The sequence below is a fragment of the Bombina bombina genome, chromosome 10 (genome assembly GCF_027579735.1).
Source record: "Bombina bombina isolate aBomBom1 chromosome 10, aBomBom1.pri, whole genome shotgun sequence".
NCBI classification, from domain to species: Eukaryota; Metazoa; Chordata; class Amphibia; order Anura; family Bombinatoridae; genus Bombina; species Bombina bombina.
In genome coordinates, this window is record NC_069508.1 from 136,494,360 (window position 1) to 136,510,062 (window position 15,703).

A 15,703-nucleotide genomic window follows, 5' to 3' on the forward strand; every position below is an offset into this window, starting at 1 on the left:
AACCCTACTAAAATTATTTAAATCTACAATTAAACATTATTACAAAGTCCTAAAGTACAAAAACAAACACTAACGCCTAGATTTAGAGTTCTGCGTTAGCCGTCAAAAGCAGCGTTAAGGGGTCCTAACGCTGCTTTTGGCCACCCGCTGGTATTTAGAGTCGGCCAGGAAAGGGTCTACCGCTCACTTTCAAGCCGCGACTTTTCCATACCGCAGATCCCCTTACGCCAATTGCGTATCCTATCTTTTCAATGGGATCTTCCTAATGCTGGTATTTAGAGTCTTGGCTGAAGTGAGCGGTAGACCCTCTACCGACAAGACTCCTAACGCCCATGGAAAGGCTGTAGTTAAGAGCTTTATGGGCTAACACCGGTATATAAAGCTCTTAACTACAGTGCTCTAAAGTACACTAACACCCATAAACTACCTATGTACCACTAAACCGAGGTCCCCCCTCATCGCCGCCACTATAATAAATATTTTTAACCCCTAATCTGCCAACCGCACATCGCCGCCACCTACATTATCCCTATGAACCCCTAATCTGCTGCCCCTAACATCGCCGACACCTACATAATATTTATTAGCCCCTAATCTGCCCCCCCCAACGTCGCCGCCACCTAACTTCAAGTATTAACCCCTAATCTGCCGACCGGACCTCGCCACTACTATAATAAATGTATTAACCCCTAAAGCTAAGTCTAACCCTAACACCCCCCTAAATTAAATATAATTTTAATCTAACGAAATAAATTAACTCTTATTAACTAAAGTATTCCTATTTAAAACTAAATACTTACAATAGCTATTAAATAGTTAATAAGTATTTAATAGCTACCTAGTTAAAATAATTACAAAATTACCTGTAAAATAAATCCTAACCTAAGTTACAATTAAACCTAACACTACACTATCATTAAATTAATTAAATAAGTTACCTACAATTAAATACAATTAAAAAAACTATTCTATAATACAAAAAAACCCCCACTAAATTACAAAAAATAAAAAAATATTACAAGAATTTTAAACTAATTACACCTAATCTAAGCCCCCTAATAAAAAAAATAAAAAAAATCAATAATAAAAGTCCCTACCCTATTCTACATTACAAAGTAATCAGCTCTTTTACCAGCCCTTAAAAGGGCTTTTTGCGGGGCATGCCCCAAAGTAATCAGCTCTTTTACCTGTAAAAAAAAAAATACAACCCCCCCAACATTAAAACCCACCACCCACATACCCCTACTCTAACCCACCCAAACCCCCCTTAAATAAACCTAACACTACCCCCCTGAAGATCTCCCTAGCTTGAGTCGTCTTCACCCAGCCGGGCAGAAGTCTTCATCCGATGGAGCAGAAGAGGACATCCAGACCGGCAGAAGTCTTCATCCTATCCGGGCAGAAGAGGACATCCGGACCGGCAGACATCTTCATCCAAGCGGCATCTTCTATCTTCATCCATCCGGAGTGGAGCGGAGCCATCTTCTTCCCAGCCGACGTGGATCCATCCTCTTCAACCGACGCCTACTCGCCGAATGAAGGTTCCTTTAAATGACGTCATCCAAGATGGCGTCCCTCGAATTCCGATTGGCTGATAGGATTCTATCAGCCAATCGGAATTAAGGTAGGAAAAATCTGATTGGCTGATTCAGTCAGCCAATCAGATTCAAGTTCAATCCGATTGGCTGATCCAATCAGCCAATATGATTGAGCTTGCATTCTATTGGCTGTTCCGATCAGCCAATAGAATGCAAGCTCAATCTGATTGGCTGATTGAATCAGCCAATCAGATTTTTCCTACCTTAATTCCGATTGGCTGATAGAATCCTATCAGCCAATCTGAATTCGAGGGACGCCATCTTGGATGACGTCATTTAAAGGAACCTTCATTCGGCGAGTAGGCATCGCTTGAAGAGGATGGATCTACGTCGGCTGGGAAGAAGATGGTTCCGCTCCACTCCGGATGGACGAAGATAGAAGATGCCGCTTCGGATGAAGACTTCGGCCCAGCTGGGTGAAGACGTCTCAAGGTAGGGAGATCTTCAGGGGGGTAGTGTTAGGTTTATTTAAGGGGGGTTTGGGTGGGTTAGAGTAGGGGTATGTGGGTGGTGGGTTTTAATGTTGGGGGGGTTGTATTTTTTTTACAGGCAAAAGAGCTGATTACTTTGGGGCATGCCCCGCAAAAAGCCCTTTTAAGGGCTGGTAAAAGAGCTGATTACTTTGTAATGTAGAATAGGGTAGGGACTTTTATTATTTTTTTTTTATTTTATTTTATTAGGGGGCTTAGATTAGGTGTAATTAGTTTAAAATTCTTGTAATATTTTTTTATTTTTTGTAATGTAGTGGGGTTTTTTTGTATTATAAAATAGTTTTTTTTATTTGTATTTAATTGTAGGTAATTTATTTAATTAATTTAATGATAGTGTAGTGTTAGGTTTAATTGTAACTTAGGTTAGGATTTATTTTACAGGTAATTTTGTAATTATTTTAACTAGGTAGCTATTAAATAGTTATTAACTATTTAATAGCTATTGTACCTAGTTAAAATAAATACAAAGTTGCCTGTAAAATAAATATAAATCCTAAAATAGCTACAATGTAACTATTAGTTATATTGTAGCTATATTAGGGTTTATTTTATAGGTAAGTATTTAGTTTTAAACAGGAATAATTTAGTTAATTTTAGGAATATTATTTCGTTTAATATAAATTATATTTATGTTAGAGGGGTGTTAGGGTTAGGGTTAGAGTTATGTTTAGGGGTTAATAACTTTATTATAGTAGCGGCGACGGTGCGGGCGGGAGATTAGGGGTTAATAATTGTAGGTAGGTGGCGGCGATGTTAGGGAGGGCAGATTAGGTGTTAATACTATTTATTCTAGTGTTTGCGAGGCGGGAGGTCGGCGGTTTAGGGGTTAATACATTTATTATAGTGGCGGCGAGGTCCGGTCAGCAGTTTGGGGTTAATAAGTGTAGGTAAGGTAGCGGCGACGTTGGGGGGGCAGATTAGGGGTTAATAAATATAATATAGGGGTCGGCGGTGTTAGGGGCAGCAGATTAGGGGTTCATAGGGATAATGTAGGTTGCGGCGGTGTCCGGAGCAGATGATTAGAGGTTAATAATAATATGCAGGGGTCAGCGATAGCAGGGGCGGCAGATTAGGGGTTAATAAGTGTAGGTAAGGTAGCGGCGACGTTGGGGGGGCAGATTACGGGTTAATAAATATAATATAGGGGTCGGCGGTGTTAGGGGCAGCAGATTAGGGGTTCATAGGGATAATGTAGGTTGCGGCGGTGTCCGGAGCAGACGATTAGGGGTTAATAATAATATGCAGGGGTCAGCGATAGCAGGGACGGCAGATTAGGGGTTAATAAGTGTAAGGTTAGGGGTGTTTAGACTCGGGGTTCATGTTAGGGTGTTAGGTGCAGACTTAGAAAGTGTTTCCCCATAGGAAACAATGGGGCTGCACTAGGAGCTGAACGCTGAACGCTCAGCCCCATTGTTTCCTATGGGGATATCGTGCACGAACACGTTTTCCCAGCTTACCGCTACCGTAAGCAACGCTGGTATTGAGTTGAAGTGGAGCTAAGTTAGGCTCAATGCATCCTTTTTTGAGCCTAACGCAGCCCCTCAGACAACTCTAAATACCAGCGTTGTTGGAAGGGTGCGTTGGGAAAAAATGCAGAGTTAGCTACGCGGGTCTTTAACTACAAAACTCTAAATCTAGCCGTAAGTTACCAAAAAAAACACTACATTACGAAAAATATCAAAACAAATTATCAAAAATATTTTTTTTCATACCTAATCTAATAGCCCTATAAAAATAAAAAATCCCCCCCAAAATAAAAAAAAACCTTAGCCTACAATAAACTACCAATGGCCCTTAAAAGGGCCTTTTGTGGGGCATTGCCCCAAAGATATCAGCTCTTTTACCTAAAAAAAAATTACAAACAACCCCCAACAGTAAAACCCACCCACGCTACCAACACCCCCAAATAAAATAACTATCTAAAATAACCTAAGCTACCCATTGCCCTGAAAAGGGCATTTGCATGGGCATTTCCCCTTAAAATGGCATTTAGCTCTTTTACTGCCCAGACCCTAATCTAAAAATAAAACCCACCCAAAAAAACCTTAAAAAAACTAACACTAACCCCCGACGATCCACTTACAGTTATTGAAGTCCCGCTTGAAGGATCCATCCAGCCGGCAAAGTCTTCATCCATGCGGCAAGAAGTCTTCATCCAGATGGCATCTTCTATCTTCATCCATCCGGCACGGAGCGGGTCCATCCTGAAGACATCCGGCGTGGAGCATCCTCTTCATGCGGTCGCCGCCGTACACTGGAACTTCAATGCAAGCGACGCCATCAAAGATGGCGTCCCTTGCATTCCTATTGGCTGAAAGATTTCAATCAGCCAAAATGAATTAGAGCTGCTAAAATCCTATTGGCTGTTCAAATCAGCCAATAGGATTTTAGCAGCTCTTACTCTATTGGCTGTTCCAATCAGCCAATAAGATTTGAGCAGCACTCATTCTATTGGCATTTATCCAAATTCACCTTCAATCCATATTCCATAAGTCTTTGCAAGACTGCCTTGTGTTCTTCTTCTGATCTGCCTGTCACCAGCATGTCATCTAACAGGCACTGTGTCCCAGGAATTCCAGCCAAGAGCTCATCCATCGTACGCTGCCAGACAGCTGGTGCAGGTGCAATACCAAAAACCATACGATTATACCTGAATAGGCCTCGGTGAGTATTAATGGTGAGTAGTGGTTGAGAATCCGGGTGTACAGGTAGCTGCAGATATGCATTTTTCAAATCTATTTTGGTGTATTACTTGCCACCTGCCAGTGATGCAAAAAGATCATCTATCCTAGGAAGAGGATACTTATCTATTTCAAGCTGTGTGATAAGAACCATGCGGAAGTCCCCACCATGCGGATCTCACCATTTCTTTTCCTGACACTCACTTCTGTGAACTCTTGTGATGATATTCTGCTCCTCAAGTCACTTTAATTCAGCCTTTACTCCAGCTCTTAGAGCAAATGGCACACTTCTTGCTTTAAAAAAATTGGTGTTGCTCCTGCTTTTAATTTTAAAGAAACCTGTTGTCTCTTTACAGTCCCCAACTGGCCATCAAACACCAGTGAATATTTCTCTTTTAACTCCTTAATCCAGTCAAGTCTAGTTTGTTTATCATTTAGCACATGACATGGGTATTTATAAATATCAGGCATACCAAGAGCCTTTATCCACTCCCTTCCAAAAGGTGGGGGACCCCCATGCTCTAAGATATATAGAGGTAGTTTTTTCTTACATTTGTTCAACATAACTGTGACTGTCACACAACCCACTGGTACTAGCAACTATTTAGAGTATGTCTGCAGTCTCACTGTTGTTTGCTTTATTGGCCTCTGTATGTTAAGGCGTTCCCAGTCTGCTAAAGTAATCACAGATACAGCAGCACCTGTATCTAAATGCATAGACAGTTCTTTGCCATTCATAAGAACCTGAACTGTTAATGCAGCAAGATTAGAGTCCACCTTATATATTTTTAAATTCTATATAGGAAATTGTTCATCTTAATCCTCAGAAGACTACTGTGGAGCTATAAAACTGTGCAAAAAGTACAACAATGTAAAGCTCACACAATGTATTGTGCACACTAACTGGAAATGATACAGCTATCAAGAAGTGGTCAATATCATTGATCTGTCAGCTTTGAGTATACTTGAGCTCCAAAATGGCAGCACCCAGTATGAAGAGGCGGAGCTTCACTATCTGGTACTTTCAAGCTATAAAAACTGGAGAACTGATTTGAAAAGACCTGCAGGAATATGATGAAATGCAATAACTTAATGAGTAGTTACTATTTTTTTGTAGTTGTCCTCAGCAGTTTAATGTCCCTTTAATGATAGACTTTAGTTAGATGCCCTATAACGTATCTTTATCCATGAAAATTGCATAAAAATAAATACAAATAAACTGGACTTCATAACAAAATGGCGGCTATGTCAAGCAAACAGCATAAGTATCATGGAAATCTCTTATTTTGCGATACAGATCCTTCCTCAGCCCCTCATATTATCATAGATGTTGACAAAAGCCTCAAAAAGATTTAAATTACAGTTCATGCCTGGAATATATCTTTGTATGTGACTTGAGCTAAAATGTGATTTATTTATTTTTTTAGTGATCATACTCTGTATTGTTGAAGTTATCATCATACTGATGTTGATCTTCCTAAGAAATAGAATTCGGATTGCAATTGCACTTTTGCAGGAAGGAAGCAGGTAATGTATCTTAGAAACCTTTAGGAAATCTTTGTTTACTGTTTTATAATGTCAACCAATCATATTACATCATTAACTGCTAATGGAGTTTTCATTGCTTTGTTTAAAGGGCCATAATTTGCGTCCTCTAATTTGCTAGAGCATGTCATTTTAAGATTATCGAGCTTGCACTACTGTGTATTTATCCACCAAAAATGGGTTAAACACACAGTTTGAAGTACCGCTCGGACCAGCAGTGCTCTGCGGGTCTCAAGCAAGAGTTCAAAATGTTTTTGCTATATAATAATATAACAGCCAATTCTAAACCTTTTCAAAACAAATTAGAGGACCATTAAATACAGTGGAATTGTGTACAAATCAACAAATGCATAATAAAAAGACAATGCAATAAAACACACTTTGAATTTAAAGTGAGTAGATTTTTTTCTGACAAATTTGAAATGTATTCAATCTTGTAACATATGACAGCCATTAGCTAACCACAGACACATGTGAACAGCCAGCCCATCAGCCAATCACAAAATGCATATATGTATATACTGTGGATTATTGCACATGTTCATTAGTGGCTGTTGCCTCAAAGTGTGCAGATAAAAAGACACAAATTGATGCTAGTAAACATTAATACAAGTATTAGAAAGTGTTTGTTTTTAATGCATGCTTTATCTGAATCAAGAGAAATTGACTTTAGTGTCTCTTTCACATTTTGTTTGCTGCATCTGCATCTGTGTAGTGCCATTACAGTTCATTTTCTTTGTAACATTTTCAAAATGTGGCCTGTTAGAAAGACCGGAGGAAAGGTTTGAAAATCAGTGGTGTATAGTGATGCTAATAGGTTCTATGCAATTAACCTTTTGTGATCCAAAACTATAGCAATATGTGTGCATGCCTTTTTAAGGGATTTGAAGAGGTGCATTATGGGTATAGTGGTCATGTGTGTTGGGTTATTGATTTTTGATAGTTGTTATTAGTGTAAGAGCCCTAAGTATTCATTTTTTAAGTTTAACTGATTGAGCAGGTATCTCACTACATGGTTTCATATCATCCAATATGCCGGGTGTTTTGCCTATGAGCAAAATCAATGTAACAGTCTGAAGTCTTTTTCGGTACTCGGTAGTGTTGTGTTAGGTTTTATCATATTAGAAGTGAAGAGTGGCCGATAAATGTGTCTTTAAGTGTCAAGAATTTGGATTGTGGTCATAAAAACATTACTGGCACATGTTAAAGGGACACAAACCCCAAAATGTTTCTTTCATGATTCAGATAGAGTATAAGTTTCTTCTATAAGGTATGACGAGTCCACGGATTCATCCATTACTTGTGGGATATTATCCTTCTGCTAACAGGAAGTGGCAAATAGCACCACAGCAGAGCTGTCTATATAGCTCCTCCCTTAGCTCCACCCCCCAGTCATTCTCTTTGCCTACTCTAAGTACTAGGAAGGGTAAAGTGAAATAGGTGATAAAATATTAGTTTTTTATTTCTTCAAGCAAGAGTTTTTTATTTTAAATGGTACCGGTGTGTACTATTTACTCTCAGGCAGCAGATGGATGAAGACTTCTGCCTGGAGGCTGATGATCTTAGCATTTGTCACTAAGATCCAGAGCAGTTCCCACGGAATGGCTGAGGATTACAAGAAACTTCAGTATGAGGAACCCTTTCATGCTATAAGCAGTGAGGTATGTTCAGTCATTTTTTTTCTGGACAGTCTGTGGTATTTCAGAATTGGCTGACAGTATCCCATGAGGGAGAGGGTAAGCAGTAATCCTAGAAGATATAGAGGGGTATTACTAAGCTTGCATAAGGGGCTAATAAAAAAATGGTTGACACTGAGTATGTTTGTGAGCAAACGTTTTTGTGAACTGGGAGTGCTGTTAACGTTTTTGGGAACTGAAAGAGTTTTTTTCATTAACGTTTTTTTGTGACTTTATTGAGGGCACACTTGGCTTCTGGTTTGGGTTTTAGAACCCACATGGCTAGTTTGGAACCGCTCTGGTGCGGTTCCTTTAGGCTGTAAAAACATTGAGTGCCTATTTTAGTGCCTCAGTTGCGCAGTTTTTATTGCAGATCAAGCAGCAAGCTCCAACTCCGGTGGGCCCTTGTGAGGGGGTGTTTTTGTCCGGATTTAGGCCTAGTAATGATCCGGTTTTGCACAGTAAAGGGTTAACTGTTCCTTTCTTTGTGGGGCAATCTCAGCTGCATTATTTGTATATCATATAAAAAAATTGAAAGGATTGGTGTATTTTAAGGCAGTTTTGCAGAACGTGTGTGCTCTTTTTCTCTTAAAGGCGCAGTACCGTTTTTTAAGATTGTTATTTTTTCACTTAATAAAGTGTTTTCAAGCTTGTTTGTGGTCATTACTAGCCTGTTCAACATGTCTGACATTGAGGAAAGCCAATGTTCAATGTGTTTAGAAGCCATTGTGGAACCCCCACTTAAAATGTGTCCCTCATGCACTGAAAGGGCAATAAATTGCAAAGTACATATTTTAGCTACTAAAAGTATGCCGCAGGATGATTCTCAGTCAGAAGAGAATCAGGTTATGCCATCTAATTCTCCCCAAGTGTCACAACCATTAACGCCCGCACAAGCGACGCCAAGTACTTCTAGTGCGTCTAATTCTTTCACCCTGCAAGATATGGCCGCAGTTATGAATACTACCCTCACAGAGGTTTTATCTAAGCTGCCTGGGTTGCAGGGGAAGCGCAGTAGGTCTGGTATGAAAGTAAATGCTGAGCCCTCTGACGCTTTATTAGCCATATCCGATGTACCCTCACAATGTTCTGAGTTGGGGGTGAGGGATTTGCTGTCTGAGGGAGAGATTTCTGATTCAGGAAAGATGTTCCCTCAGACTCAGATATGACGGCTTTTAAATTTAAACTAGAACACCTCCACCTATTGCTCAGGGAGGTTTTAGCGACTCTGGATGATTGTGACCCTATTTTAGTTCCAGAGAAATTGTGTAAAATGGACAGATATCTAGAGGTTCCTGCCTAAACTGATGTTTTTCCGGTCCCTAAGAGGATTTCGGACATTGTTACTAAGGAGTGGGATAGACCAGGTATTCCGTTTTCTCCCCCTCATACTTTTAAGAAAATGTTTCCCATATCAGACGCCATGCGGGACTCGTGGCAGACGGTCCCTAAGGTGGAGGGAGCTATTTCTACCCTGGCTAAGCGTACAACTATACCTATTGAGGACAGTTGTGCTTTCAAAGATCCTATGGATAAAAAATTAGAGGGTCTCTTAAAGAAAATATTTATTCATCAGGGTTTTCTTCTGCAACCTATAGCGTGAATTGTTCCTGTAACTACTGCAGCTGCTTTTTGGTTCGAGGCTCTGGAGGAGGCTCTTCAGGTTGAGATCCCATTGGATGATATTCTGGATAGAATTAGGGCTCTCAAGCTGGCTAATTCTTTCATTACAGATGCCGCTTTTCAACTGGCTAAATTAGCAGCAAAGAATTCAGGTTTCTACATTTTAGCGCGTAGAGCTTTATGGCTTAAGTCCTGGTCTGCTGATGTGTCATCAAAATCTAAGCTTTTAGCCATTCCTTTCAAAGGTAAGACCCTATTCGGGCCTGAACTGAAAGAGATAATTTCAGACATCACTGGAGGAAAAGGCCATGCCCTTCCTCGGGATAAAACAAATAAGATGAGGGCCAAACAAAATAATTTTCGTTCCTTTCAGAACTTCAAAGGTGGTCCCTCTACCTCTTCCCCTGCTGCAAAACAAGAGGGGAATTTTGCTCAATCCAAGTTGGTATGGAGACCTACCAGACTTGGAACAAAGGTAAACAGGCCAAGAAGCCTGCTGCCACCAAGACAGCATGAAGGGGTAGCCCCCGATCTGGGACCGGATCTAGTAGGGGGCAGACTTTCTCTCTTTGCTCAGGCTTGGGCAAGAGACGTTCAGGACTCCTGGGCGTTAGAAATCGTAACCCAGGGGTATCTTCTAGATTTCAAGGATTCTCCTCCAAGAGGGAGATTCCATCATTCTCAATTGTCTGTAAACCAGACAAAATGAGAGGCGTTCTTACGCTGTGTAGAAGACCTATATACCATGGGAGTGATCTGCCCAGTTCCAAAAACAGAACAGGGGCAGGGGTTTTAATCCAATATGTTTGTGGTTCCCAAGAAAGAGGGAACCTTCAGACCAATTTTAGATCTCAAGATTCTAAACAAATTCCTCAGAGTCCCATCCTTCAAGATGGAGACCATTCGGACTATTTTACCAATGATCCAGGAGGGTCAATATATGACTACCGTGGACTTAAAGGATGCGTATCTACACATCCCTATCCACAAAGATCATCACGACTGTAGCATATATCAATTATCAGGGGGGAACAAAGAGTTCTTTAGCGATGATAGAGGTTACCAAAATAATTTGATGGGCAGAAACTCACTCTTGCCATCTGTCAGCAATCTGTATCCCAGGAGTGGAGAACTGGGAAGCGGATTTTCTAAGTTGTCAGACTTTTCATCCGGGGGAGTGGGAACTCCATCCGGAGGTGTTTGCACAATTGATTCATCAATGGGGCACACCGGAATTGGATCTGATGGCGTCTCGTCAGAACGCCAAACTTCCTTGTTACGGGTCCAGATCAAGGGATCCTCAAGCAGTACTGATAGATGCTCTAGCAGTACCCTGGTCGTTCAACCTGGCTTATGTGTTTCCACCATTTCCTCTCCTTCCTCGTTTAATTGCCAGAATCAAACAGGAGAGAGCTTTGGTGATTTTGATAGCACCTGCGTGGCCATGCAGGACTTGGTATGCAGACCTGGTGGAGATGTCATCTCTTCCACCTTGGACTCTGCCACTGAGACAGGACCTTCTGATTCAAGGTCCCTTCCAGCATCCAAATCTAGTTTCTCTGCGGCTGACTGCCTGGAGATTGAACGCTTGATTTTGTCCAAGCGGGATTCTCTGAGTCGGTCATAGATACCTTGTTTCAGGCTCGAAAGCCTGTCACTAGGAAAATTTATCATAAGATATGGGGTAAATATCTTTATTGGTGCAAATCCAAAGGCTACTCATGGAGTAAGATCAGGATTCCTAGGATTTTGTCCTTTCTCCAAGAAGGATTGGAGAAGGGGCTATCAGCTAGTTCCCTAAAGGGACAGATATCTGCTTTATCAATTTTACTGCACAAGTGTCTGGCAGATGTTCCAGACGTTCAGTCGTTCTGTCAGGCTTTATTTAGAATCAAGCCTGTGTTTAAACCTGTTGCTCCGCCATGGAGTTTGAATTTAGTTCTTAAAGTTCTTCAAGGGGTTCCGTTTGAACCGATGCATTCCATAGATATTAAGCTTCTATCTTGGAAAGTTCTGTTTTTAGTTGCTATCTCTTCGGCTCGAAGAGTTTCTGAACTAACTGCATTGCAATGCGACTTGCCTTATCTTGTTTTCCATGCTGATAAGGTGGTTTTGCATACCAAACCTGGATTCCTTCCTAAGGTTGTTACTAATAAGAATATTAATCAGGAGATTATTGTTCCTTCTCTGTGTCCTAATCCTTCCTCTAAGAAGGAGCATCTGTTGCACAACTTGGACGTGGTTCGTGCTTTGAAGTTTTACTTGCAAGCAACCAAAGATTTCCGTCAAACATCCTCTTTGTTTGTTGTCTATTCTGGAAAACGTAGAGGTCAAAAAGCTACGGCTACCTCTCTTTCTTTTTGGCTGAAAAGCATCATCCGTTTGGCATACGAGACTGCTGGACAGCAGCCTCCTGAAAGAATTACAGCTCACTCTACTAGAGCAGTGGCTTCCACATGGGCTTTTAAAAATGATGCTTCTGTTGAACAGATTTGTAAGGCTGCGACTTGGTCTTCGCTTCATACCTTTTCCAAACTTTACAAATTTGATACTTTTGCTTCTTTGGAGGCTATTTTTGGGAGAAAAGTTCTTCAAGCAGTGGTGGCTTCTGTTTAGCCATCTGTCTTGTCCCTCCCGTTCATCCGTGTCCTGTAGCTTTGGTATTGTATCCCACAAGTAATGGATGAATCCGTGGACTCGTTGTACCTTATAGAAGAAAAGTAAATTTATGCTTACCTGATAAATTAATTTCTTCTATGGTACGACGAGTCCACGGCCCGCCCTGTCATTTTAAGACAGATTATATTTTTTGATTTTAACCTTCAGTCACCTCTGCACCTTTTAGTTTCTCCTTTTTCTTCCTGTACCTTCGGTCAAATGACTGGGGGGTGGAGCTAAGGGAGGAGCTATATAGACAGCTCTGCTGTGGTGCTCTTTGCCACTTCCTGTTAGCAGAAGGATAATATCCCACAAGTAATGGATGAATCTGTGGACTTGTTGTACCATAGAAGAAATTCATTTATCAGGTAAGCATAAATTTACTTTTTAAACAACTTTCCAATTTACTTATATTATCAATTACAAGCTGAACACATCGGTAAGCCAATGAAAAGAGGTGTATATATATATGCATCCACCAATCAGCTGCTTGGTCCCAGCTCCTGAGACTACCTAGGTACCTTTTTCAACAAAGGATACCAAGAGAACTAAGCAAATTAGATAATAGAAGTAAATTGGAAAGTTGTTTAAAATAGCTTCTTCCCTTGGTTATAAAAAGTATAAACAATAGATTGGTTTGATTTGTTGACTGTATGCATAAAGTATATAAGGGAAATAGTGCTGTTTTTCTCTGTTAAAATTTTTTTTTTTTTTCTTTCCCCTTCCCCTCTCCTTTGTTATTGTTTTTTGTTTAAGGAATTATAGAAATAATATAATTCAATAGGAAACTCTAGAGATGAATGATTGTTAGAATTATTGAATCCTCACGGTTGTTTGGTTGTTTTTTTTTCATTGTTTATGTAACCTTCTCTGTTTCCTGAAAACTGCTTAAAAATGTATAAACATGTTGAAATATAATAAAAATGAAATTTAAAAAAAAAAATAGCTTCTTCCATCTGAATCATGAAAGAAAAAAATGAGTTTCGTGTCCCTTTAAGTATAGGTTGATTTTTGCAGAACCTGTAATAATTAAAAAGTGGTGACAATAATCAATGAAAATTGTTGATTGTGAACGCGGTGACACCGAAAATGGCTCCCTGGCAGCTGGTAACATGCGGATAATAATCAAATGGTAGATTGTGATCTACTCCTATATTTTCTTAATATTTACACAACTGTTCTCCTCGGGCCAAGAACATTTCTTTAAAAGCTGTAAATAAAACAATATATAGGGTTGCATATAGTGATGTCGCGAACCTAAAAAATTGGGTTCGCGAACGGCGAACGCAAACTTCCACAAAAGTTTGCAAATGGGCGAACCGGACAAACCGCCATAGACTTCAATAGGCAGGCGAATTTTAAAACCCACAGGGACTCTTTCTGGCCACAATAGTGATGGAAAAGTTGTTTCAAGGGCACTAACACCTGGACTGTGGCATTCCGGAGGGGGATCCATGGCAAAACTCACATGGAAAATTGCATAGTTGAGGCAGAGTCTGGTTTTAATCCATAAAGGGCATAAATCACCTAACATTCCAAAATTGTTTGGAATAACGTGCTTTAAAACATCAGGTATGATGTTGTATCGATCAGGTAGTGTAAGGGTTACGCCCGCTTCACAGTGCGCAGTGTAGGTGATATACCTGCCCTGACCATGCTTTGCAGACCAGGTATCAGTGGTCAGATGGACCCTTGCCCCAACACTGTGTGCCAGACATGCCATTATAGCAGACTTATATGGCTTTGGCGTTGCTTTTTGGTAATTAGAAGGCTGCTAAATGCCACTGCCCACCACACGTGTTTTATGCCCAGCAGTGAAGGGGTTAATTAGGGAGCATGTAGGCAGCTTGTAGAGTTAATTTTAGCTTAAGTGTAGTGTAGTAGACAACCCAAAGTATTGATCTAGGCCCATTTTGGTATATTTCATGCCACCATTTCACCGCCAAATGCGATCAAATAAAAAAAAAATTGTTCACTTTTTCACAAACTTTAGGTTTCTCACAGAAATTATTTACAAACAACTTATGCAATTATGGCGTAAATGGTTGTAAATGCTTCTCTGGGATCCCCTTTGTTCAGAAATAGCAGACTTATATGGCTTTGGCATTGCTTTTTGATAATTAGAAGGCCGCTAAATGCTACTGCGCACCACACGTGTTTTATGCCCAGCAGTGAAGGGGTTAATTAGGGAGCATGTAGGCAGCTTGTAGAGTTAATTTTAGCTTAAGTGTAGTGTAGTAGACAACCCAAAGTATTGATCTAGGCCCATTTTGGTATATTTAATGCCACCATTTCACCGCCAAATGCGATCAAATTTAAAAAAAAATTAAATTTTTTCGCAATTTTAGGTTTCTCACTGAAATTATTTACAAACAGCTTGTGCAATTATGGCACAAATGGTTGTAAATGCTTCTCTGGGATCCCCTTTGTTCAGAAATAGCAGACATATATGACTTTGGCGTTGCTTTCTGGTAATTAGAAGGCCGCTAAATGCTGCTGCGCATCACACGTGTATTATGGCTAGCAGTGAAGGGGTTAATTAGGGAGCTTGCAGGGTTAATTTTAGCTTTAGTGTAGAGATCAGCCTCCCACCTGACACATCAGACCCCCTGATCCCTCCCAAACAGGTCCCTTCCCTCCCCCACCCCCACAATTGTCCTCGCCATCTTAAGTACTGGCAGAAAGTCTGCCAGTACTAAAATAAAAGGTTTTAAAAAAAATTACATATGCTGTGGTGTAGCATCCCCCCTTAGCCCCCAACCTCCCTGATCCCCCCCCAAAACAGCTCTCTTATTGGCGGCCATCTTGGGTACTGGCAGCTGTCTGCTATTATTTCACAGTCAAAAAAGTGTTGTTTTTTTTTTTTAAATGTACACTACTGTTACACCAGATATGAGTGGTGGCACTGGGCAAGTGGGCACAGTATACGCTGTGAGCCTGACACACACGCTGGCAGGCAGGCAACTGCAATTAGATTACACAGGAAAAAAAAAAAAGCAGACTGATGTTCTAGCCCTAAAAAGGGCTTTTTGGGGTGCTGTCCTTACAGCAGAGATCAGATGAGTCCTTCAGGACTGTAGTGGACACTGAATACAGTAGCCTAGCTATCGATTTCCCTATTAAATCAGCAGCAGCTACACTGTCCCTCCTCTCACTAAGAATGCAGCTTCCAAATGAATCTAAAATGGATGCTGTCCAGGAGGTGGGAGGGTCTGGGATCGAGGGTCTGCTGCTGATTGGCTGTAATGTGTATTCTGACTGAGGTACAGGGTCAAAGTTTACTCAATGATGAGGAAAAGGGGGCGGACCGAACATCTCATATGTTCGCCCGCCGAGGCGAACGCGAACATGCTATGTTCGCCGGGAACTATTCGCCGGCGAACTTTTAGCAACATCACCAATTGCATATTTTGCTGTGTGTTAACCATGGC

At 40.7% G+C, this 15,703-nt stretch overlaps 1 protein-coding gene across 4 annotated transcripts in view; it reads left to right on the forward strand.

The window, feature by feature from the left end:
- Positions 1-15,703, forward strand: part of SLC44A5 (solute carrier family 44 member 5) — a 373,508-nt gene that overhangs the window by 270,225 nt on the left and 87,580 nt on the right. For all 4 annotated transcript variants that reach the window (XM_053693344.1, XM_053693345.1, XM_053693342.1 and 1 more), the window contains exon 12: positions 6,198-6,297. In XM_053693344.1, the coding sequence (XP_053549319.1) occupies positions 6,198-6,297 (100 nt within the window). The remainder of the gene's footprint in view (positions 1-6,197; positions 6,298-15,703) is intronic.